At 46.3% G+C, this 26,789-nt stretch overlaps 1 protein-coding gene across 6 annotated transcripts in view; it reads left to right on the top strand.

The window, feature by feature from the left end:
- The window catches only part of CUX1 (cut like homeobox 1), a 362,384-nt gene that overhangs the window by 158,584 nt on the left and 177,011 nt on the right, over positions 1-26,789 (top strand). For 5 of the 6 annotated variants that reach the window (XM_069486412.1, XM_069486413.1, XM_069486410.1 and 2 more), the window contains one exon: positions 13,580-13,627. The exons of the other annotated variant lie outside the window; for it this stretch is intronic. In XM_069486412.1, coding sequence (XP_069342513.1) covers positions 13,580-13,627 — 48 coding nt within the window. The remainder of the gene's footprint in view (positions 1-13,579; positions 13,628-26,789) is intronic. 6 annotated transcript variants of the gene reach the window in all.

Here is a 26,789-nt window from a genome sequence, read left to right as displayed (position 1 = left end):
GTGTGTAACATGTTTTGTGTCTACAAGTAGATTTGCCCGGCGTTCATTATTAATTATTCCTCTGAGCAGCTCTGCAAAGCTAGTAAATATTAATAAACAATATGTTCTGATTATTAAGCTAAGACGAAAGGATATCTTTCTCATGCTGCTTAATTTTAGGTAAGCTAGCTGCACACAAATGACGGATAAACTTGAAGTAAGGTATTCAGGCGAGGAAACAAAGAAAACCGAGACGAGAACCGGGGAAGGGGCACGTCTGATTTTAAGTCCTGTGTTTCTCCCTGTTCCTGCTTTGTCTCCGGAGTACCGGCATCTCCTGTCCACGGTCCAGGGAAACCCCTGGCTCACACGGGAGGCTGTGTGGCTGTCCCTGCCCCTTGCGTGTTAGTGTGAGATGATGTTTTAAGTCTCCCCAATACTCTCTGAGATCTGTGCCTGTGAAAGGTATTGATGTTCATTATAGAAATTTATGTGTGGCATAAAGCATATAGAAGAAGGTGCTAATAGTAATAAATCACCTGTAATTGTAGACATGAGTGTGTTAGCGTGTTGCATTAGGTCTTTCTCGTCTCTTCTTGCTCATAAATATTACATATTTTAAAACAATTAGGATTACGCAGTACATATCATTGTGTAGCATGGTTTCCCCCCAACCAACCGTAGTGTTTTATATAAACGAAAAAAATGTAAAACACATCATGGACCAGTAGGCTTCCTATTAACACCCATTGTGCTTATAAATAATTCTGCTTTGGAGAAAGACGTACGGTCTGGCTGTGCGTTAGTGGGCGTGGAGTGTGCTTCCTTTGAGGGCCGTGCACAGCCTGTGGTGACGCCTGGCCATCATGCCCGTGCTGGCAGATTCCGTCCGTGAGGAACAACAGGGCACGTCACCCTGTGCTCTATAAGCCTTAAGAAGTCTTCTACTTTTTAAAAAATATCACTTGCTTCTCATGCTGAGTTTTCAAAAGAGTGCTTTTGATGTTAAAAGGATACAATTTGTTTAAAGACAAATGAACAATAAACCATAGTTCCATTCAATTAGAGATATGTACCATTTCACACTGATGTCGTTCTTGGCATTCTTTTCCAAACGCATATATGTGTGTGTTTATTCACTTTGGTGACGTTGGGGTCAGACTGTAAGCACATTTTATAGTTTGTGGCTCCTCTTATCCCCATTTAGCCCCTACTCCCCCACCCCTCTCGGATCTGGGCCCAGCTGCCCCCTTCCTCAGCAGAGCTCTCCCTGCTGTCCTGGGCCAGGTCTGCTAAACATTGTGCCCAAATCTCTGCCTACATCTCTGATTTTTCTTACGGATAGATTGTTGAGGATTTAAACCTGCATCCTTAAAGTAGCCCATTTGTCTACATCTCTGATTTTTCTTACGGATAGATTGTTGAGGATTTAAACCTGCATCCTTAAAGTAGCCCATTTGTCTAAATGTTAGCAGGGCCTAAGATCTGGAATAAAGCGCACAGTGGCTGTGTCTGGTGAAAGTAGGAGCCACACTCCCTGGTTGGTTTCAGAGAGTCTCAGGGTAAAAAGGTGCCTTTGGGGCCCACCCCCTGTCTGGCGCCCGAATCCGCTCTGCAGCGGTGCCCGTTAAGGGTTAGCTTGGTGAGGAGTCTGGGAAGAGCATCTCTTTGTTCGTTTGTTCAATCCACAAGTATTCACTGAGCGTCTGCCTGGACCGGCACCAGCAGAAGCCCCAGGAGTCGAGTTGAGGTATGTGCGCCCCCTCAGTAGTCCACCAGAAATCCAGACCCGGGTCACCACTCTTGCTAGGACGGAAGCTCCACAAGGGTAGGGACCATGACTCTCTCATTCACTGCACGTAGTGAGTGCTCAAATGGTTTTTTAATAAATTAAAGTATATGGATAATGTGGTTTCTCTCTGACAAACTCAAAATCTGTTGATATATAGATATGTCACCAAATCACAGCAGTATTTTCAAAGCCCTGAAATAAAACTAGAGGTTTAGACGTGAGCAGTGATTCAGAAAGCAGCATGGGAGAGTATTTTGAAATCAGACCTAAAGGCAAATCAGACTTATTTAAGAGAATTGCTCAAAGGATGATTTCCCGAGGTTTCCTTCCTCCTCCCCTTTGCCACTGCTTGTCCCTTGGCCACCAAGAGCCCTGCAGGAAGTCCCTGTGCCAGGTGGGCCGGCCCAGGACACGCGGCTGTGGGGGCCGGGCAGGGTGGATGCCAGCCAGGCTGTGACAGCCGGCGCATGCACGGCCCCCCTGGGCGGGGGCAGCTGGCTGTGCTGTTCAGGCCACCTCCCGGGCTGCACACAGGTCCTCAGAGTGGACAGACGGCCGTGCCATCCTGACAGCCACAGCTCTCAGCTCCGAGACCAGAAACGTTAGAGCAGCCATTTCTCAGTTTTGGTCTCTGACAGCTGAGGACTCCAGAGAGCTTGTGTGTACATGGTTGTGTGTGCCAACGTTGACTGTGTTAGAGGTGACACTGAGAGGTCTGCAGGGCACAAGAATATACAAGCACACGTGCCCATGGCATCAGAGTGAGGCCATCATCCTATCACAGGCTTCTAGAACACTCCACCATATGCCATGCCACTAAGCTGCCGCCATGTGCCGTCAGGTCTTCCATCAGATCGTGGCCTCTGTGCTTCTCGAATCTGCTTTTCTTCTGTGTCCTTGGCACCATCCTCAGCCTTTGTGACTTTAGGTCCAAATGCAGGCATTACCGATTTGATAAACCTGCCACTTTTCACCATGAAAGGAGTTTTGCACACTCCCTCTTGCTCAGGAACTTGGGTGCCCCTCTCTGGCCCTAGCAGCTCAGCCCTGCACGCCCCTCCTCTTTGCCCCTGGTCCCTTCCAGCCCCACAAAGCCCATCCCTCCTGCCACACAGTTTTGTTGGGCACAGTGCAAGAGCCACATTGTCAGCGTTAGAGACTTTTTCTGCCAAGACACGGAACATGGTTTAAATGGTGCAAAGAAATTTAAATGGGAAGAAATTACACCATGAGTGAGTTTATCCCTTTCAAGATAATCTTATTTAATAACCAAAAAAACTCAAAAAGATGTGCATTTCATCCAGCTACAAAAGCAGCGTGGCGGGTTATATATTGTGGTAATTACATGTTTGGGGTTTCATTCCTTCTTTAAACTAGATTTCTATTATTTCAGAAAATCCACCATTGTAGAAAAAGACTATTCATTTATTTCATTGCCGGGTGGCCCATACACTGTAAAAATAGGTCAAGAACAGTAATCTAAATTGACTGCTGATAAATAATTAAAGCTAATGGAATTTTCTCAAACCTGTGAACTAAAATCTTTGAGAAATTGCCAGGACATACTGTCTGCTGTTGTATAGAAAGATATTTTTTATTTAATACTTCAGTTTAAATGCCATTGAAAATTACCCTTTTCTGTCACAGGGATGGGAAGGAGCACCTGTTCGTCTATAAAAGTAACCAAAGGTGTGATGCCCCATTGATAGCTGCTCGATTCATCTGCAGGTGATAAGGTGGGAAGTGAAGGTTTCAGAATTGGAACAAAGAGAAACTTCCTTTTCCTCCCGAGCTGTATTTTAAGTTGAGCTCTACGATTGGTATATCACACAATATATATTGTCCTGTTTGAAAAAATTCCATACCTGGTCTGAGCTCTTGTGTACGTTGGTAAGAAGACATTGCAGCAATATTAAATGACATCCAGGGAAATAATACTAAGAGCAATTTTTCTTGCATAGATAATGACGATTCTCTCATTGGTGCTACCAGGACCTTAAAAAATTACATTAGACAAACATACGTAAGAGATGGCTTATCAATAAGAAGGCAGATTATTGATTGTAGTCAATAAGACTAGCCTCAGATACTGTGCACCATGTAGGTTTTTCATTATTAATAAGGATAATTCAGCCATCAGAATATTTTAGAATCCTAAAGACATCAGAATGAAGAATCAGTATCCCGATGCTTTTGAACAATAATATGTCTTCAGTATTGTGGCTTTAATTATAGAAAAGGGGTCATCTTCTCATTTCAGTTTGATGAAATACCCTGGTTGAAAAAAATCACCAATTTGCTGTTAGTTTTTACAGAAGTAGTTTTGTTAAACTGCTGCACGTATGTCTAATGTTGTATTTACTGTGTTTTCTTACGTTTATAAATGGTGAACTCAGTTTCCAAATTTGAACTTTTTTGCATTTTTCTTTAAAAAATACTCAAATTGCTCCTCTCTAGTATCTGTGTAATCTAGAATCTGAGTATTTGTGTTTTTTATTTTTAGAGATCTTCAGAATTCTTTATTTGGGGGTAGCCCAGATAGCTGTGTAGACATATTGGGTGTTTTCAGTGGCTGCGGTTGGAATCCCAGCCCGCTCTTCTCTAGAACTTCGTTCAGCACGAGCGAGGGCTTTTAGGTGGCTCCCTGAATAGTGTGCATCACGGGAGCTGATGGCATTAGAGACACTGACCAGGACTTGGGACAGCTAGGGAACAGCCACTGTCCACAACAGGAGAGGGACGTGAGGACCTGGAGCAGCCCCAGGAGCAAGGCCCGGGCAGGGGGGCTTTGCCGAGCGGGCGCCCAGGAACGGTCCAGGGAGGAGCCCGGGTGGCTGGGAGGGTGAGTGGAGGGAGGTGAGCTGTTACCAGCGACAGCGTCATTGCTCCCTCCTCAGCATTCCCCACGCAGCGCTTGGAAACTCCTCATCCTGCCAGGAAGCACGTCTCTGATGGCCAGGACTGTCCCAGGAGGGCCAGGGCAGCCAGGACGCTGCCGAGGTCTCTGCCCCAGGCAGGAGATGGGCCCAGAGGACTCTGAGGTCTCAAGGAGGACTGACGAAGATGGCAGTTCCCTAGTTCCTAGCTTATAATCTCAGGGAGTCCCTCACCCAGACGCATGGTTCTTTTTGCCTGTTCTGTGTGCTCAGTCACCTGAAAGCTTAGTGTGTCTCAGAGAGAAATAATGTTTTTTAAAAGCATTTTATATTTCAAACATTCACAGATGGGGGAATAGGGCCACGAGCCCCTGCATCTCATCATCCATCTGCAACAGCCATCAGCACTCTTGTCTCACCCATTACCCTCCCCCCATAAATCAGTTCGAAGCAAAAATCGTATTTTACCCATAAATATTTTAGTATGTATCTCTAAAAGACAAGGACCCTTTTTTTTTTTTTTTTTTTTTTTTGAGACAGAGTCTCACTCTGTTGCCCAGGCTAGAGTGAGTGCCGTGGCGTTAGCCTAGCTCACAGCAACCTCAAACTCCTGAGCTCAAGCGATCCTCCTGTCTCAGCCTCCCGAGTAGCTGGGACTACAGGCATGCACCACCATGCCCGGCTAATTTTTTTTCTATATATATTTTTAACTGTCCATATAACTTCTTTCTATTTTTAGTAGAGATGGGGTCTCACTCTTGCTCAGGCTGGTCTCGAACTCCTGAGCTCAAACGATCCGCCCACCTCGGCCTCCCAGAGTGCTAGGATTACAGGCGTGAGCCACCGCGCCCGGCCAAGGACCCTTTTAAAAAACATAGCTGTAATACCTACTTAAAATATAGGCTACCATAGTTTTTTTAAAAAAAAAAAAAAACAAAACTGGGGACTTACTGTTTCAACCTTATTTCATTTTGTGTGTACCTTATTTGATCAATTACAGCACATGCACTTTTATATGTTTCACCACCTTCCAAATGAGGGTATTAGAATTAGAGCCATCAGAATTTAAAAAGCAGCATTTTTTTCTCAGTATAGTATAAGATAGTGGTACATCTTACTTTTGTTATTGGATTTAATGAAATGTGCTACATTAACAATTTTCTTTGAATATATACCTAAAACATTTTCAAGTGTGAAATTCCTTGCTTTTAGGTCTGACTAACGAGGGAAGGTGAGGGTCAGTAAACTCACTCGGAGATCGTGTTTTCCAGTCTGGGTGGGTGTGTGACGTGTCCCCTCCTCAGGCCAGAGCGTTTCCTGGAGTTTTAAGTGCTGGTCAGTCTTATATTTTTGCCCAGCGCATATCAAGGGTTAAACCCCGTCCCCGACCCTTCACCACCCAAACACAATGAGGAACATGGGACCTGAGACCAGGGGAAAGAGGGGAGCTGAACTAACGTCCAGGCTGGACCAGATCTGAAACAGGTGACAACTGAACAGGCCAGGTCACTGTTGCTGATGCCACAGAGCCAGGTCCCTAACAGTTCCTGCTTCCAACACCAGGGGGGTTGTTGGTGACTCTTCAGGAGTCAGAGTCCAGCCTTTCAGAAGTGACCCGGTTCTGCCCCCACCCCAGCTGCTCCCAGTGCTCTTGGAAAGACCATGTTGTCACCACAGAAGAAAGGCCCCCACTCCTGGTCTGTCACCATAAAGGACAAGGTGCCACCAAGAGAGATGGTGAGTCTTACATGTAGTCAGAGTTTTTCCCCAGAAACTCATCTAAGTTACTGTGGAATAAAAGTTCAAAGACAATAAAACTTAGTAAAACATCTGGAAAAATCTGGACTGTGAAATCTTTTAAAAATGAAGATCATTTCACGACTTTAAACATGCACCTGTCATTCACAGCCTCCTTTGGCTGACGCATGTGTCTGAGCCCTTCTCCTCCGGCTGCTTCTCCTTCCAATGTAAATGGCACCCAGGAGCCACTGTCGCCTGCACACACAGGCGGACCTCGGCACAGCAGCTTGGTGTGTCACCAGCTCTGAGTCCACGGCCTGTGACTCTGGGCTGTGGGGTCCCCTGCCCTACCCTGGCTTGACATGTGAGTGGGGGACAGGAGAGATGTCACAGGGGATTGGCAGCTCGAGGCTTTCCAGAGAGGGTCCAGGGAACGTGTTTTGCAACTCCTGCTTGTGTCATCCCGGTGCCACTGAACACGGCATGACGATTTTGTGTTTCTGTCTCCATTTTGCTCTTAAATCTGAAGTTTTCTCTAGCAATTGTCATTACCCACCCCACCCCCCAAAATTCCTTAATAGCATTCTGCTGTTCAATTTTTTGACCTAAAAAGTGTGTTGTGAATCAGAGGTTTTAGAGACTGATGAAAATCGTTTTCACATAGAAGCATCTCTGTGTAAATATTGTATGTTATTTGCTGTGTACTCAAAGGAGAGACGGTCGAAATGGGCTATTTTGGCTTTTGCTAACAGACATCTGATATGAATAATCTCAAGGACATCACTTTCTGTGCATTAAGGTGTTTGTTGTTTTTTGCTCAATAGAGAGGATACAGGATCGAAGAAAATTGAAACCACCACTGAAAAACCTGCAGCTGAATTAAGTGTGTAATAACCCTAAGTTATTGCTACGTTTTTAAATGTGTTCATTACCTAATTATCATTCACTTCAACGTGGTTTTGATCGGCCTGAAGCCCACTTTGTTCAGTTTGCGGTTGTAGGAAAGGGTGCAGGGGTCTGCATGAGGACCCCAAGTGGCAGAGTCTGCGGCTCCTGGTGCTGCCGGACAGCAAAGCGCACTCTGTTCTAAAAAGATAATAAATCATATCATGTCCTCACCGGCCAACGATGGAAAGTCCCCTGGGTCAGAATCGAGCAACTTTGTATCTATCTCCTTAGTTTAGTACAAAACCAGATCACATTTGAAGGCAGCAGAATTGGATAAGGAATTTCTCAAACTGCCAAAAATGAAATTAAGACGAGTGGTTTTTGGCTGGTGACTCAAAGTACATATGTATCAGTTTGTGTATGACGTGTGTGAATATATAGTGCTTTTTTCCATCTTCTGCTGTCTTTAAATATGCACGTGTGTACAAACACATCCAGCTTTAATATCAAAAAGGTTATTTTAGTAGGTCTGTTATGAGACACGAATAGGCTCAAAGGAATGATTTTTAAAATACAGCAGGTTGGTTAAGAGAAGTTGGCTTTATTTAAGGACATTATGAGAGCGTAGCTCTCTGCCTTCCTGAAATTCTGTAATAGAATATAGAAATAATTTTGCCATCTCCGGTACTTCTCAGAGCTGGTGTTCTCGTGAGGCTGACCCTGTGCCAGGTCGGTGGGGTTGGGGGTAGCCCAGGGCGTGCCTGGTGAGAGGCACTGGGGCTCGGGGTACCCCGCCTGGCACCTGCGCCTGAGGCCGCTGAGTTTCTCCATCAAGCTCTCTGCTCTTCTTCCTCTCTGCTGTGCCCGCGAATCCCTCGGCCCTGCCAGCTTCCTCGTTCCCTGACTCCATCCAACTTTGCATTTCCCCTGAGTTTAGGTCCTTCATAAGCCGTTTGGGTGATGCACACATCCCCCGGCCCCCACCACGTTGCTGTCTGGGCGGCTCCCGTATGTCGCCACGGTAGTGAGTCATTTACAAAACCTCACTGCGGCATGGGCCTTGGAGAGAGCACTGGGGTCAGATCCCAAGTCTTCCGGCTCTGTGACCTTGGACAGATTTCCTTCCCTTTCTGAGCCTCCGGGTATCCTTCTTGTAACACGTCAGTCTCAGTCCCTTCGGTGGGCGGGGTCGTTGTGACAAGTGGGTGAGTCCTGTGCTCTGCACACAGCAGACACAGCCTGGGGTTCTCTCCCCACGATGCCCCCCAGACCTTGGCGACCGGCTGTGCTCTCCTTCCCCAGGACCGTTGAGTTCTCACAAGGTCCCTTCTCACTGTGGGTTTCCATCCCGCAGCTCTGCTCAAGCTGCTCTCAGAGGTCAAAGGGGCTCACCAGAGGCCAGAGCCAATAGTGCCCTCACCTCTGCCGTGAGTGAGCGCCGCCTCCTCCTGACGCTCCCTCCTCTGTGAGCCCCGAGTCTCGCCATCTTCCACCCTCTCCCGGAAGGTTCCTGGTTTGTGAATGTGTCTTTAGTCCTGAGCTGGTCTGGTGGCCGAGGGACACTCGACGTGTGGCCAGTCCAAAGAGATGTGCTGAGGTGCACAGTACAACTCAGACTTCAAAGACCTCATACCAGAAAAAGAATGTAAAATGCCTTGTTAATAACTTTTATATTGATTGCATGTGAAAAGGGTAAGATTTGGGACATACTGGATTAAATGAAATTAAAATTAATGTCATCTGTTTCTTTTTAGCTTTTCTAATATAGCTGCTAGAACAGTTTAAGTTACATATGTGGCTGGCACGGCGTCTCTGTTGGACAGAGCTGTCCTGGAACGTGGCACCCAGCCCCGAGGGCCGTCTCCCACTTGCCGGCTCTTGACACACTTTGAGAGGCTGTTTGTTCATCCACTGTTCTTTCATGTATTCCCTCATGCACCCATCCCATGTCTTTTGAGCCCTCCCCGCCGTGTGCCAGGCCCCCTCGTAGGCAGGGAGGTGACAGAGGCAGACGCTCACAGATGCAGCCCCAGGTCACGCCCATTCTCTTGGCAGCACTTCCCCGTGGATGGCTCCAGTCGGTCTTTTGGCACCAAGCCACAGGCCACACCTGCAGCCCTCCCTGCTGCACAGGGTGGAGCTTGGGCTACCGTGGGGTGGGGTTGGCAGGAAGGGCCTGAGGTGTCCCCTCTGGGAAGAGGACATGGGGCCCGGTGTGCAATGGACAGCAGCCCCCAGAGTGTCAGGGAAGAGGACGCGCTCCTGGCCGTATCCACACCCACGTTTACGGAGCTCTAGGTGGGACGTGCAGGGCTGGCTGCTTCCAGTTCTGCAATCCCCAGTCCAGGGCACATTGGAAGGCCTAGGGGTCCCCTTTCAAGAGCTCGGGGGCCATCAGTTGTTACTGGCCCGAGGCCCACCCCCGGGGCATGCTCCAGTCCGGTGTGGGGCAGGAGCAGCAGCTCCCAGCCTTCCCGAGGTGGCCTGGGGGCTCAGGCACAGTTCCCTGCACAGCAAAGGGCCCGTCCCAAAGCCCAGGATTGGAAGGAGCCACGGTTTTCACTGACAATTGGAAGACAACTAACTAACCCATTGAGGTTATTTTCCTTGAATTTTTCACATCTTATTTTTAAAAATAAGATTAATACGAGTTTGCAGCCTTTTCCAGTTTGAAAGGAAGATTCACTGCACGTGTCTGTTTAGAACAGAGACAACCCTGTGTGCGCTGGGCCTGCGGGCCGCCAACACCGGCTCGGTGCAGGCTGGTTTATCTCTTCTTCAGCCACTGGCGCCTGCCCTGGTACCTGCCGGTTGGGGAGAGCACTGGATAACACGGGGACACCTCATTAGCAAATTGCCTTCATACAATGCCAGCCTTTCTGGAAAACAAACAATAAACAAACGCCAGCCATCATCCTGTGTTTGCAGTTTGTGGCAGAAGTACCTTGGCGTGATCATCCTGCCTGTTTGTCCTTGCCTTAGGGAGGGGAGTGGGCCGCCCTCCAAGAGCATCTGGAAGGTTCTGTCCCCACCCTCTCCTGCCCCACGCCCCTGTGCCCCCCAGGCACACAAAGGGCACTTACTTGCACCTCCTGCATCATTCCTGTGCTGCCCACGGGTGGCTTATTCTTCAGGATTAAAACGTAGACTTCACACTGGCCCTGGCTGGGCTCGCGCAGACATCATTCTCCCGTCATTCTTCACTCTTCATCCTCTTTCTCCTCATTTCCCTTCCAGTGTTGTATTTTGTCCTCTGTCTTTCTGAAAAGTGCAGTGGGTGAAGCAAGGTAGTGTGTGGTTCCCTATTGCTGCTGCAGCAAACGACCACAGACTTGGAGGCTTAAAACAACAGAAATGTATCCTCTGCCCGCGCCGCGGGTTGGAGGTCCAGAGTGGGGTTTGCCGGGCTGAAGTCAAGGTATCAGCCAGAGTCGTGTCCTATGAGAAGCTCTGGGAGAGAATGTTCCCTGCCGTTCCCAGTGTCATCCCGGCCTCTGCTTCTGTTCTCGAATCTCCTCCTCTCACTCTGACCCTGGTGCCCCCCTCTAAGGACCGCTGCGTCACCGCGGCCCACCTGGATAATCCGGGATGCTCTCCCAACTCCCGATCCCTAACATAATCCCATCCGCAAAGGCCCTTTTGCTGTGTAACCTAATGTGGTCACGGGTTCCAGGGGTTAGGACGTGGACATCTTTCGGGGGGACCGTTATTGTGCCCGCCACAGATAGCCTCATTTATTTAAGAAGAGATTGGGAAAGAGTTTGATTGTTTTTTGTGTGAACTGGTGTGAAAATATAGAACATCATGCAGTGGAGGAACAAAAAATATTGACTTCTTCAACGAAATAGTTATCATCGCGTTTAGGATCCTTTAGAAAAATGTATAGTTAAAAGAGAGATTGTGATGCTTCTTGACCAACTGTTTTTCAGGGTTACGATATGAAATAACTCGGGCTGGTTACATCTTGGCAAAGGGCTTATGGTACAGAACTGACCAGCAGGTCACTCTGGGATGCTGGAAACGTTCGTTCCTGTGCTGTCCCAAGCAGTAGCCACCAGCCTCATGTAGCTACTGGGTATTTGAAATGTGGCTAGTGTAACCAAATGTTTCAACTGTATTTAATTTTCATTGAGTTACATTTAAATATAAAGAGCCACATGCGCTGGTGGCCATGGTATTGGATAGCATAGGCTAGAACAAAATTTCCTCCCCTCGGTCTCTGGATAGGCCTCAGGGCGGCCCCGAAGAAACAGTTTGCAGAGTTTTATCCCCAAGGGGAAGGGATAGCTTTCCTCAGATTCCTAGGTTTCATGACCCCAAAAAGTTCAGGTTCAGGTTCAAACCCCAAAGAGCACTGGCTCATGCAAAATGCCCAGAGCCATTCTCCCTAAGGCTCTGCGGGAACTTGAGTGAGGTGAGTGAACTGGTTTGGGGGAGCTTAGGATGGAGGGGCCTTTGATTTAGGTGTTTGGCTAAAGGAACACAAAATGCTACCTGTCAGTCTGTTGCGAAGAGAGCCCGTGTGCACACGCTGCTGGCCAGGGCGGCTCAGCACGGGGCAGAGCTGGCCGGGGGTGGCCACTTAGAGACCCGCAGCATCCCAGGGAAGGGAGAGGCCGAGGGGTCCTTCCCCCACCCCCTCTGGGTGCTGGAGTTCTCTCCTCACGCTTTCATGTAATGCTCGACAATTCCGGTGTCGTTCTGCCTTCTGTGGTCCCCAGCAGTAAAAGTCATTGATATTATTGAGCGCTCACTATGTGCCAGGAACCGTGCAACCCACCTTAACACATTCACTGCCACACTAGAATGAAATTTTTTTCCACTTTGAAAACAAAGTGATCCTTTCTAATTTAATGAAAAAATTGTTATTTTTTACTGATTTCCGTGAGGGAGTTATATGCAACTTGAAAAATAGTTCACACAGCTCCCAAGGTAAAGAGACATGTGAGTTACACATGCGTCATGACGCCCCGGGCTCAAAACTAGCGTGAGTTTAATAAAACTCAGATGGCAGTTAACGTGTTAATCACACTTTTATTCCTTCTCCTACCAGGAAGCCATGATTATCCTTAAGCACTTTAGAGATAGGGACAGAGGCTCAGGAGGGAGGTGACTTCCTGTGTCCCCACAGTTAGGGAGTTGGCTGAGCCAGAATTTGGGATCAGGGCCGCCCTGCTGTGCCCGCTGCCTCCTGTATTCTGAACTTCCACTCGGCCCCTACTCCTCCCTACTCTGACCCAGGAGCTCTGGAGAGAAGTCCGGACGGTCATTTGCCCGGTAGCATTCGGGCATTTGGTGGCAGCTGTTCTTGAGGATTCAAGGGGGGACGCACACAGACAGGCGTGCTGAGGACAGAGCGCTGCGGCCCTGTCCTGTTTGAACCTGTGAGAGTCCTGCCTGTCTACCGCGTTCTTGTGCCACATCCTCTGTGAAACGGCTCGTCTCCTTCCTCTTACAGTCTCCTGTAGCGTGGGGTGTATTTTTCTGAAATAATACCTTTGCTTTACTCCCGTGTTATGGTTTGATGGACACACGTCCGTCTGTACCGATATTACTCAGTTTCAATTGTGTGTGTGCATCAGCATCGACCTGGGGACTTAATCATTTTTATACATGTCCAGGCCTTGTCCCAGACCTATTAAATCTGACCTGGCACATAGACAATGCTTAGAAAAACAGCTACTAGCCTAAACTCTTAGTAAAGACAGAGTTGCTGTATTTGTGTCTTTATGCAGTATTTGAAGCATTTTCTCCATTACTTCATTTTAAATAAAATGCTCTCAAGGAGATGATACACACATACCTATGGGATGTCAGAACGTTACAAAACAGATACTGATGGCTTGGGATGAAATTTCCAGTGACTTTATCAGATACAAATTCAATACAGGCCATATCTCCCGTTAACAGTTCACCAAAATAGCAGCTACAACAGCACGGTGGCCCAAATCCATTTTGTATAAAAACAACCACCAAGCCTACATTATGACATATTTTATTGTAAGCAAGTTATCTCACTTAACTGACATCAGCAAAAGCTTCAGTCCATAGCACGTTCAAAATGAGATCTGTATAACCAGGACTTAGTAGAAATAAGGCCTAGTTGTGTTCTCAAGGAAGTCGGTTTGAATCCTGGCGCGCCAGTTGGCGTTATTGATGTTTCTAGGGACGGAGGGACAGGAGAGGTACCAGGATTGCTGTGTGTAATGATCATCGGCGAAGCTGCCTTTAGGAAGCCTTAACCAATGTTTCCCTTCTCTTTCCTTCTCAAATGGCTGTTTCCTGACCCACCCTCTTGCTCCAGGATTTGCGCAAGCAGGTAGCGCCGCTGCTGAAGAGCTTCCAAGGGGAGGTAAGCGTTTATACTTATTTTATATCCCGAGCCACCCTTGGTAGTTAATCGGTCATTCTTTTTATTCACGTCAAATAAATGCCGTGGGCAGAAGGCACTCACCCAGGTGGAGCCTTCATGGCCGCTCTGACCCAGCGCGGCGCAGACTTTGTGCTCTGCGATGTGAATTTTCTACTGGGTTCTCAGTTAAAGCCTTCCTGGAAAGGGAAGCCAGATTTGCAATATAAAAAGTACAGTAGGCCGGGCGCAGTGGCTCATGCCTGTAATCCTAGCACTCTGGGAGGCCGAGGCGGGTGGATCGCTCGAGGTCAGGAGTTCGAGACCAGCCTGAGCAAGAGTGAGACCCCCGTCTCTACTAAAAATAGAAAGAAATGATCTGGACAGCTAAAAATATATATAGAAAAAAATTAGCCGGGCATGGTGGCACATGCCTGTAGTCCCAGCTGCTCGGGAGGCTGAGGCAGAAGGATTGCTTAAGCCCAGGAGTTTGAGGTTGCTGTGAGCTAGGCTGACGCCACGGCACTCTGGCCTGGGCAACAGAGCGAGACTCTGTCTAAAAAAAAAAAAAAAAAGTGCAGTAGATTCAGGGCAGAAGGACCCCATATGGTTGCGCTTCCCACGGTGGACTGAGGTTGTTCAGGCCACAGCCTTTGGGAGCCCAAGAACCCCCTCAAGGGAGCCACCTTGTTCCCGGGGCTGGCCTGGGGCTGCCACTACCCTGAGGGAAGGACTAAGCCAGCAGCGGGTTTTGACAGAGCCTGGGGTAGGAGGGAGGAATGTCACTTGATCCAAGGCTTGAAACACAGAGCGTCAGGCAGAAGCTACAAAGAGCGAATTTGGGCTCAGTATAGGAAGTGGTTTCTAACGGATCCTTCCAGAGAAGGACGGAGCCATCTGGCGGATGGCACATGGGCGACAAGTCACCTGGGACGACCACCAGGCTACCTGTTAGTGGGAACAGCACCCACAGTGGGTACTGGGGGTCGAGGTGGGGGACACTCCTTGCCAACCCTTTGTGTAGAGATTCAGTGAAGTTTAGAAAGCCAGAAATTGTGTCATCGTTGTGGAATTATTCGCTGTCACTTCTTTAGCTTCTCCCGTTGGAAAAATGGAAGTAGGAATAATACCAGGCTGATGGGAGGGAGCAAGATGTTTCCAAAGCCCCTGAAAGTGCGCATGTTGGGACTGTCTTAGGAATTTTATTTTCTTGCAACTACCCAGGCCACACGGGGAGAAGGGGCAGAATTAGGGGAAGTGAGACACAGTAGGTTCTGCCTGGGACACAGGTGATGTACGGCGGTGCCTTAGGTGGACACAGGTCTAGGAGGGCTGGATTCCCGGGCCCAGAGCTGAGAGAAAGCGGTGTGGCTGCCACCAGCAAATTCTGCTGCAGACGCGTGTTAGCGGAGGGTGAGGGAGAGAAGGAGGTGAGTTGGGAAGACTGTAGCCGAGGCCAGAGAGGAGATTCCAGGACAACTAAGGGACCCACGTGGAAAGAAGGACACAGCAGTGGTTGCAGGTGACTGCTGAGTATTTTAGGAGGTAGAACAGTGCTTTTCTTTTTGTTTATAACGTCCTGCTTACCAGGCCCCGTATACCGAGCATGGAATGGCACAAAAGGCTGCCCTCCGCCCTGTGTCTCCACACCCTCCTGTTATGAGTGAAACTGTTACCTTACAGCTGCCCACGTTTGATCTTACCTGTTCTGTCACCTGTCAGCAACTTTTGAGAAACCCACGGGCTTAGTATTTCTCTAGCTGAAAGGTTCAGTGCTCTTCTTGTGTATTGGCTTGTTTTTCTTTCTTTTTGAAAAATGTCAAAGTGACATAAAAGTAGAAAGATTAGTACAATGAGCACCTGTACACTCTTTACCCGGATTCGCACTTTGCCTCAAATCCCCCACCCCTTTGGCTGAATATTCAAAAGCAAGTCGCAGACAGCAGGCCCTGTACCCTTAAACACGTGTGTGGCTCTTAAAACTAAGGAGGCATTAACCTTCCCTGGCATTACCACAGTAACCACAAATGTCACACCTGCGAAAATTAACAGTAATTCTAGGTTATCTAATATTCGGTCCAAAATCAGATTTTCCCAGTTATCTCCAAAATGTCTTTTTTTAACTGCCCTCTCCCCAAGTAGGGTCCAATCAGGTTTACACATTGCCTTTGGAAATATATGTCTTGCATCTATTTTAATGTAGAACAGCCTCTTCATCTCCCTCACCTCTGTTTTTGTTTTCTGTTACATTGATTTTTTTTTGGAAGGATCTAAGCCAGTTATCTTACAGATTAGCCCACATACTCAGCAGGGTAGTGGGTTTGCTTCTGGGTATCTTATGCCTAAGGGGCATCTAGGCTTTCCATTTGCCTATTTTTTAAAGGCTATTTGAAAGGTTAATTTATTTTAGCACCATTAGTTAATATTTATCAAGCCTCTGCTAATTGCTACATTTTTAAAATAAATTTTACTATGTATATTTAAAGTATACAACAGGATGTTATGGGATACATATAGGTAGTAAAGTGGTTATTAGAGTGAAGCAAATTAACATATCCATCATCTCACACAATCTCACGTAGTCACCCTTTACGTGTGTGTGTGTGTGTTATGTGTGGCAAGAGCAGTGAAAATCTCATGTAGCAGAAATCCCTAATACGGTGCGATTTTATTTACTGTAGTCCTCTTGCTGTACATTAGACATCTAGACGTGTTCATCCTACATGTCCACAACTTTAGGTCCTCTGACTTACATCTCTCCATTTCCTCCTCCTTCGCAAAATGCTCTATTTATGTTAAATAATTTGTGCAATCTGGTAACCTGACTTCAGTATAGGAGTGAGATCCCACGTGCGTCTGAAGGATGCACTGACGTGGCAGAGCGTGACTGTGAGGGGACCACGGGTGCAGGGTCGGTTTTCCTACGAGGGAGGCCAGAGGGCAGCGTGTTCCAGGCTTACTCGGGGCAGGATCTGTTCAGCTCCGTTGTTTTTAGAGCCGCGCCTCTAATCAGAGGCTCCTTACCTCTCCTCAGTGTCTGCCAAATGGGATTTCATTTATTGGATATATTCTTTGAGCTTGTCCCGAGGTACATCAGATCCTTCCACAAAAACGTACCGTGTTAGTGAAAAAATCTTTGCCCCAGAATTTATATAGATTACTTCCTTCTTTGAGTCCCCCCAAAAGAAAAAGACAATAAAATAAAAACAACAAAAGATGTTTTTCTGACAGCAAGAAATTCACATTGGACTTTAGGGCTCCTGCAAGAACATGTATTTGTAGCGTGTTTTAATGTTATAGAAAAACATTAACCTGGGCCGGGCATCGCTTACTGCCTTCAGTGGTTTCCCGAGGTTCTCGGTGCAAAGTCCAGACCCCCTCCCTCCTGGGACCTGCGAGACCCAGCGTGATCCTGTAACTGCCGACCTTTCTAGACTCCTCTCACCCATCTCCAATCACTCGATGCACCAGCCCTTCGGAATTGCTGCCAGGCCTCGGAATGTTCTGAGCCTCCTTACCTGCCTGCAGGCTCTGCCCCAGCTGGCCTGCTTCCTGAAACACTCCTTCCTCCTTCCACTTCCCCAGGATCCCGGCGGCTTAGCTGTCTCTTTCTCAAGAAAGGTCTCCCCTCTCCCTTAAATGATAGGCTAGGTTCCCTCTACCATGTGCTCCCATTGCACCCTGCACGACTTGTGACAGTGTTTGTCCCCGTGTCTGAGAGCCACCCCGTCACTCTGTCTGCATTCCCTATCAGCCATAAGATGTGTGAACCCAGCCACTATGTCTTGTCTTGTTCACCGCTGCTCTCTTGGCACCTGGTGCAGCTCCTGGAACTGAAAAATATTTGGGCACTCAAAAATGATTATTAAATAAGTGATTGAACAGTGAAGTTCCTCTTGAGGTAGTTTTAAACATACTTTGTCCTTCCATTATGATGTGTTGCTATTAATAAAGTGGAAGACATCCCGTAAGATATGCTTGGGCATGCCTTTAAAAGAAGCTAGTAAATAACTATATTTGTTGTCTTTGATTAAGAAGTTTGAAATATTGTAATCATAATTATTTATAATTATTGCAAACTTAACTCACACTGAAATTATTTGTCACTGATTGATTGATTCATTGATCGCTCTACCTAATTTTGTGTTTCACAAGCCAACCAGTTGCTAGAAGGGGAAGAGGCACCCTAAATGTTCAATCCAATTTAAAGCTTATTCTAGTCCAATAATTTGAACAACCCCTTCAGTAAAGTAATACTGACATACTCTAGGAAAATGCTAAGTCCTTTGAATTCTCCCATCCCTGCTGTCCACCTCTTCTCTCCCTAGGAAGGGTCCTGGTGTAGAAGGTGGAAGGGGTGAGGGGCTGGCTCAGACAACCTCTTGCTAGTTGGGGACCAAGTGTCCTCAGGGAGGAAAATCCTCTTAAGAAATAACCAAAGCATTAAAGAGGAAATAAAAGACTGACAAATCTATGCACTAAGCATCAACTTTTAAAAACAACAATATTTCAAAATATGTCAAAGAAATATTTTGAAAAATAAAACACACAGAATAAGTTCACGTAGGAAGAAGGAAATAGTAAATATACTTAATAATAGTAATAAATGTAAGAACAGAAATGAATGAAAAAGAAATCAAAGATCTGAGAAAGAAACATCCCAAAAGTTGGTTCTTTGAAAAGACTGCCACGGTGGACAAACCACCCTACTAATTAGGAAAAAAACCTAGTAGGAATAAAAACGGGGACAGCCCTGCAGCTGCAGGAGAGATTTAAAAGATACCAAGTGAATACTGTAAGCAATTTTATGCTAATACATTTTAAAATGGACAAATTTCTAGAATACTGTAACTACCAAAACTGATTAAAGAAGAAGTAGAAAACCTGAATAGCCTTGTAACTAATATAGAAATATTTCCTCAAGGTCAAGACAGTTTTCTGGGAGAGTTCTATCAATCAGCCTTGAAAAAGATAGTTCTAATATATAGCACACTCCTTCAGAAAATAGAAGGAACACTTCTGAACTTACTTTATAAGGCTGGTATACCTTGATGCCAAAACCAGACAAGAATAGTACAAGACAGGAAAATTAAAAGTCAGTCTTATTTATGAATCAATACTCAGAAGTCTTTAAGAAGATGTTGGTAGATTGAATCTGTCAAGCTTGGTGTATCCCAAGAATGCTGTTTGGTTCAAAATTAGAAAAATGTAAATCCATGTCATTAGGAGATTAAAGAAGAAAAGAAATCATTTCAGTAGTTACAAGAAAAGAATTTGCTAAAATTCAAATCCATTCATGATAAAAACTACCAGCAAACTAGGAATAGAGGGAAACTTCTTGAACCTAGTAAAAGGTATTTATCAAAAACCTACATCAATCATCAGATCCAGTGGTGTTAAAAACATTTCCTTTAGAACCAAGAACGAGACAAGAATACCTACTCTTACTACTTTAATTTAACATTGTACTACTGGAAGTCTTAGCTAGCAGAGAAAACAAGAAAAATATAAAGTATAGACAGATAGTGCCCAACTTACGATGGTGCAACTTAGGATTTTTCAATTTTATGATTGTGTGAAAGTGATATGTATTCAGTAGAAACCGTACTTCAGTACAGTATTAAATAAATTACATGAGATATTAAACACTTTATTTTAAGTAGGCCTTGTGTGAGATGATTTTGCCCAACTGAAGGCTAATGTAAGTATTTTGAACACATATATGGTAGGCTAGGCTAAGCTATGATGTTTGGTAGTTTAGTTGATTAAATGCATTTTCGACTTAGGATATTTTCAACTTAACATGAATTTATTGGGACGTAACCCCATCATAAGTCCAGCAGCATCTGTGTAAGTATTGTAACAGAAGAAATAAAACTGTCGTTTTTCAAGTAAGCCTCAATTATTTAACAAGATTGCTAGAAACAAAATCAATATACAAAAGTAATTACACACTCTACATCGGCAGCAAACCAAAAATATAATTTTAAAAAAGGATACCACTGGAAATAGCAATAGCAAAAAAAGGATACCTAGAAATAAATACAACAACACATAAGAACTCTTTCTGGAGAAAAATATAACATTTAAATTGAAGGGAGTTAAAGAAGATTTAAATGGAGAGAGAGAAGGAATTCAAGGATAGAAATTTCCACTATTATTAAAGAGATTAGTTTTCTCCAGATTGATCATAGAGTCAGTCATTGTAGTCCAGTCAAAATCCCAACAGGATTTTTTATAAAACGTTAAAAGGTGATTCCAAAATTTAAATATATGCAAGAGCAAGTGGTAATAGTGAAGATAACATTGAATAAGAACCAATTGGAGGATTTGCTCTACCAGGTTGTCAAAGCTACAGTAATTGGCAAACAGAGAGATAAATACACCAATGAAACATAATAAAGAAACCAGAAACTGACCCTGAATGTATAAATAGAAGCCAAATATGTTCACAAAGATGGTGTTACAGATCAGTGAGGAAAAGGGGCACTTTTCGTAGTCCTCTGACAATTAGTTAATCCCTATGGAATTAAATCATATTGGAGCCCTACCTCACACCATATGCAAATACAAATTATCAGGCAAGACATATGGCAAAGCTTTAAACCTTTTAGAAGAACATATAGAATGTGATGACTTTGGGTTAAGTAGGATTTCTTAAATGGAAGACCATAAAGGAATACATTATTGCAATCAACTGTATTAAATTTTTCAAGTAAGAGCTTTTTTATTTTTTCCATGAAAAGATACCCTTAAAAAAGTGAAAAGCCCAAGACACTGCTAGCTCCATTGTACCTTCCTATAAACTAGAAAAAGGTTCTGCCATTTTCAAGACATTTCATATCATCTGTTGCAAACTTGTCATAATAAAGATTCAGACTTACCTGATCGTTTATCATGATGAAGACTCAAATGCCTGTGATGTGAACGACACCTCCTAGAGTTGTGCCTTGCACAGTCACATGTGGGATAGCCTTGGCCACAAGCTACAAACCCAGAGGAGGTAGCTGTCACACCTATAATTAATAAAAGATTGATCACAAAATATTTAAAAACTGTTACATATCAATAGGGAAAAAAATCCCAGTGAGCAAATGAATAAAAGTCATGAACATAATTCTCAGAAGAAAAAAATCAGAATGGTCAATACGTATATGAAAAGATGTTCAAGCTCAATAATAATCAGGGAATTGCAAATTAAAATAATTTCGCCAGGGCTGGGTGCAGTGGCTCACGCCTATAATCCTAGCACTCTGGGAGGCCAAGGCAGGAGGATTGCTTGTTTGAGACCAGCCTGAGCAAGAGTGAGACCCCATCCATCTCTACTAAAAGTACAAAAATTAGCTGGGCGTGGTGGCAAGTGCTTGTAGTCCCAGCTACTTGGGAGGCTGGGGCAAGAGGATCATTTGAGCCCAGGAGTTTAAGGTTACTGTGTGCTATCATGACACCACTGCACTCTAGCAAGGGTGACAAAGTGAGACTCTGTAAGTAAGTAAATAATACCAGGTTGGCCAAAATTAAAAAGTCAAGGTTGGAGTGTAAATTGGTTTAACCTCTTTTAAAACCAATTTGGCATCAGGCGATAAAGAGGCACATGTACCTTGACACAGCTTGTTTGCCCCAGAAAACAAGTTCAGAAAGTTTGCAAATAGTTAACAAGTGAAAACAAGCCAGATGTCCATCTACAGTAGAAAGAATGCTATAACATTTTGTTATAACCCCTGTAACTAAAGATTAGCAAGAGAAAAGCATACAAATTTATTAATAAATTATTAGTCAAAGTTTTGCATTGATGCAGGAGCTTTCAGAAATAAAGACCCAAGTAAAGAGTTAGATACTCATGTCATAGAATGCAACATCGCAGGGAAAGTAAGTGAAATTCGAGAGTGTGCAAAATTTAACTGATACTATTTAGGGATGCATGCATAAGAAAACTGTAAAGAAAAGTAAGAAAAGGATAAATAGGAAACTCAGGTTTTCACAGAGGGGCACAAAAGAGGTTTCAGAAGTCTTGGGAAGGCTGGTGCGGTGGCTCACGCCTGTAATCCTAGCACTCTGGGAGGCCGAGGCAGGTGGATCGCTCAAGGTCAGGAGTTCGAGACCAGCCTGAGCAAGAGTGAGACCCCGTCTCTACTAAAAATAGAAAGAAATTATATGGACAGCTAAAATATATATATATACAAAAAATTAGCCGAGCATGGTGGCGCATGCCTGTAGTCCCAGCTACTCGGGAGGCTGAGGCAGTAGGATCGCTTAAGTCCAGGAGTTTGAGGTTTCTGTGAGCTAGACTGACGCCATGGCACTCACTCTAGCCCGGGCAACAAAGCGAGACTCTGTCTCAAAAAAAAAAAAAAAAGAAGTCTTGGGAATAGACTCACAACTGTTGAATTTGTTACTTACACTTTGCACTTAGTTTATATGAAATACTTCTTTAAAAAATGCTTACAAGGCAATAGCTACATAATTCATTTTTGCATGTCAGAAACTGAATATTCTCTTTTCCATTTCTTTGCATTTCATCTATGATCAATTTTAATCTCCCAGGTAAATGGATGCTTCAGGTGAGACCGGATAGGTAGGGCAGGTGCATGGACAATAGCGTTCAAAGGGGCACCCCACTGGAATACCATTTGTGGGGCAGGTAGGGGGGAAGTAGTATCTTCCCCTCACCCATAGCAGGGTTCATGGCTGAGACCCCGATAACAGAAGACAGATTAATAGGAGAAAAGCATACACATTTATTTAATAGAGTTTTGTGTGACACAAGAGCCTTCAGAAATGAAGATTCAAAGTAACAGGGAAACTTTATATTTTTATGGGCAGCCGTGCAGAAGTAGGATTGGAGGACAAAGGGGTGTGGTCTCATGGAATAACCTGGGGGACCGAGCAGGGCCTGCCTGTTCAGATTTTTTCCTGCCTCCCTGGGTGACATTCCTTTCTTCCAGGTCACCTGTCACATGAGGGTCTCTAGGGGACAAGGGAGGGAGAAGGTCAAAGAGACCTTCCTGCTTCTGGTGTTTTTGAAATGCCAAGGGGCCATATTTCTGGGTATCACGTCCTGAACGCCGACAGACACTCAGCAAGTCCAAGCGTGGTGCAAGCGTACACTCGCCCCGTCCTCACAGTTCTGAAAGTAGCTTCTGCCTTTCTCTTCCTGTCACCAGACCTCCAAAGCCGTGTCCCTCCCGACTTCAGCTTCCTTCTTTCTCTGGAGGAGGAAGTGCCCCTTCCTCAGACCCACGTCCCGCTGCAGGTGCCTGGAGCCCACCGGCTCCTGCTTTCTGAGGAGCCACCGTGCGTGCACCTCTTATCTCTTCCCCTGTCGTCGTTCCGCTAGTTTCCGGATCCGTCCCATCAGCATTCCTGCAAGCTTTAGTATGTTCTCTCGAGAGACAGAAAACCTCCTCAGCCTGCAGCTGCCCCACGCTCCCCTGACTCCCTCGTTCTCAGCTTTCTTACCGCAGTGACACCCAGCCCACCTGATGTCCTTCGCTGACATGCTCGACCCTTTTAACGTCCCATGACATTATGCTCTCTGGGTTCTTTTCATTTCTCTGGCTATTGCTATTGAGTCTCCTGGGACAATTTCTTCTGTTCCGCCAGACCTGTGACTGCGGCACTCTTTACTGTGTAGTCTCTCAGTATCTAGAAGCCGAATACGCAAACTTCTGTCTAACCCCGTCTTTTTGAGTGCCGGGCTCATACAGACTGCCTCCCGGATGTTACCACTAAGATACTCCAGAGGAAAGACCCTCAACCCACAGCCACGTCCCCTGGCTCTGACTTCCACACCTGCTTAAATTTCCTTGTTATTTCCTGCCCTCCTTGGGAGGTAGCTCCCCAGCCCACCTACTTGCCTAATCCGGAAATCTAGGACACCCTCCTGCTCTGTCTGCCCAGTTCTTTCTGTCCCCACCATTGTGTGTCACTGCAACCTCTGTGATGGTTTCCCAACGGGTCCCCCTCCCACACACTTTTTCTCCTTTCAGCAGGGCCAGGTCAGTTCCTCGCTTAGAAACTTCCAGTGGCTCCGCAGTGCCCTGAAGGTAAACACAGAGTCCCGAGACCTGAGCGAGGCCTGCAGGCTGCCCTGGCTTCGCCGCTGCCCATGCCCCAGCCGCCCCAGCCTGCATCTGTCCCCTCTGCCCAGCCCGCTTCCCCCAGCTCCCTGGCTGGCCCTCTCCTACTCAGCCATTAGGACCCCACTCATTGTCACGTCCTCAAAAAGGTCTTCTCCGACCATCCATCTAAATTAAGGCCCTCTTACTAATTCTCGTGCAGTACCTTGTTCTTTTGTTTGAGAACAACTTTTGTCAGTGTGTCTGTGTGTTTGGTTGATGTTCCCATTCTCTCGAGGTTTTCTGTGTCTGTATTAGCCACCTCTGTGCGCCGGGGCCTGGCCCTGGTGAGCACTAAGTGTGTCCACTGGGTGGGTGGACGGAAACATATGAGAGAGAGTGAAGCCTGAGAGTGAGTGAGCAAGTGACCCCGACTGACACAGCTCGTGATGGCAGGACCGGACCCCTGGCCTGGGGCCGTCTGCCACTCCCGCTGTGCTCTCTGACGTTGGTGCTCTCTGATACTGCCTTCAGCCCCTCCCTGGTCTCTGCCAGCCCCCGCCCAGTCTTTGGTAAGGAGCTTGATGTTCATCTTGTGTGAAGTGCTCTGCAGACCCTGCTTCAACTCCCCCGCCTCTGGCCAGCCCCTCCGACGTGAATTCTGGAGCTCCATGGGTACGTAAACATCCACAACTGTCCACCCACCTCGCTGCAACCCTGATCTGCGCCGCTGGGAGGAGCAGGGCCCAGGTGAACTGCAGGCTGCGATGTCATCACAGAATCACCTGCTGACACAAGGAATAACCTGAAACTTTCCTTCGTACTGAAGCTCTGGTCTGTACACATTGCTTTTCAACACCACCATTCAGAGAGGTGGGCAGGCCATGCTCTCTGATGCTGGGTTTTACTATCTGGTAGTCACTCATTTATTCATTCAACTAAACCTTTTTGTGAACTCACTACTTCCAGCTGTGGGCCAAATAAGAACTAAGGATGTGGCAATGAATACAATTGACAAGTCCCTGCTATTCTAATGAAGGGAAGCAGATGATAAACACACAAAGCAAAGTTAGATGGTGATGGCCGCTGGGCCGTGGGGCAGAGCAGGAGGAGAGGGTGGGCTCTTCACAGAGTTGACCTGGAAGGCCTCTCTGAGGACGGGACGCCTGAAGGCTGTGCTTGGAGCTGGGGCAGAGCATGGGGAAGAGGAGAGTGAGCACCCGGGCTCCAGGAAGCAGACCAGAGATGCCAGCGGGGCCTGGTCGTGCTGGGGCCCTGAGGCTGCCATGGCAGGTGTAGGCGAAGGGTGTAGTCCAAAGGGGACGTCTCAGTGCAGGGGAAAGCAAGGACCCTGTGTGCACTGGCAGGGCGATTTGACAGATTTTAATCAAATAATGGGTGAAATGGAGAAAGTTGGGTAAATATTCTATGAATTAGTGAAAAGTGACTAAGTTTCCAGCACGTCCTGCAGCCCCTTTCTAGTGAGTATATTTAAGTGTTCCCGGGGTGTCCGTGTGGTTTACTCCAAAGAGCGTCTCACAGGGAACTAGAAGACCGGGGGCCAGTCCAGGCGCTGCCAGCCGCCGTCCCTGGGGCCTCGGGCAACTCCCCGGGCCTCTTCCTGTCCGACTTTGCTCATCTGTAAAGTGAGCGGGGAGGGAGATCTCCCAGCACCCTGAAGTCCAGTGGGACTCAGTGGACCACTGCTGGGGTTGACTCTCATCAGCAGGACAGAAGGTGACATTTCCCAGCGATTCAGATCTCTTCAAAAATCGAATAAGCTGCCATCGGTGGCAGTGAGCTTCCTGTCACTGGGAGTCTCCACCCCAGGCCCGATGACCACCTGCCAGGGATGTTGTCAGTTCTCTCCCATCTGTCAAGGCCCAGCCCAAGTGCCAGATCCTCCCGGCCCAAGATGCCCCCGCCAGAAACAAGCTCTTCCCTTTCTCGTCTCTGGAACATCTTTCTTTTGATTTTGAGCCTGAAAACATTCTGCCTTTATATTTTACATATTCAGATAAAGTTTAATCTGCCCTGTACTAAGCCTTATGCCTCTAAAATCTAGAGGGTGTAGGTACTCTGTGTGTGTGTGTGTGTGTGTGTGTGTGTGCCTATTTATCTCACGCCTGTACTTAGCCAGTACTGAATCAAGGATCGTGTGTTAAGATGGTATTAGAGAAGGTTGGACCCCATCAGCGGTTCCTAAAGCTTGTCCTCAGATGAGAATTGCCCGTGAGTTTCCAGACATACAGCTCCCCTGGCTTCTCCCCCCAAGGTGCTAGTTTAGCAGGCATGGGCGGGACCCCAGAATCTCTAGTACTTCAAAGTCCACATCTGGTTCTCTCGCATCACTAGTTGCAGCAATCACCGGGTAGCTTCCCGCAAAGGGCTCTTTCCATAGGTGAAGTTCCGCAATTCTGTGCCTGCTCGCGTGCCTTAGATTGGTGTGTAAGGAGCTCCAGGTTTAGGCTTTAAAAACATTTTTCCAGTCCTCAGAATCCTGGGCTTCTGCTCTGGCCAGACTGGTCTTTGTGTGTCATCTGAAGGTACTTTTTGGTTCCCTGAAGCCACTGCCTCTGTTATTAACACCTTTTACTCTCCCCACCTGTAAAATGCATTTCCATCCTGTAAGACCTAACGGGAGGTCCCCCTCCTTCACTCATTTTCCTGACCGTCTCAGCCTGCTCCTGACCTTCTCCCTTCCCCCCACAGCTATATTAAGGTATAATTGACAAATAAAAGTTATATATATTTAAGGTGTGTAATGTGATGACTTGATGTATGTATACATTATGAAATGATCCCTGCAAGCTAATTAATGGATCCATTACCTCATTTGGTTACCGTGTATGTGTGCATGTGTATGTGAGAGAGAGAGAGAGAGAGAGAGAGAGAGATGAGAACACTTAAGGTCTACTGCCTTAGCAAACTTCATGTATACAATGCAGTATTATTAACTGTAGTCACTATGCTATACCTTAGGTCCCCAAAACTATTCATCTTGTGTAGCTAAGACTTTATACCTTTTGACTAGGGGACTTGAGTATGTGCGGATTTTGGTATACTTTGGGGTTGGAGGTCCTAGGACAATCCCCTAAGTATACCAA

This window comes from Eulemur rufifrons, chromosome 14 (genome assembly GCF_041146395.1).
Source record: "Eulemur rufifrons isolate Redbay chromosome 14, OSU_ERuf_1, whole genome shotgun sequence".
NCBI lineage: Eukaryota > Metazoa > Chordata > Mammalia > Primates > Lemuridae > Eulemur > Eulemur rufifrons.
The sequence above is the reverse complement of the archived record's forward strand: the minus strand, read 5'-3'. Positions and strand labels throughout refer to the sequence as shown.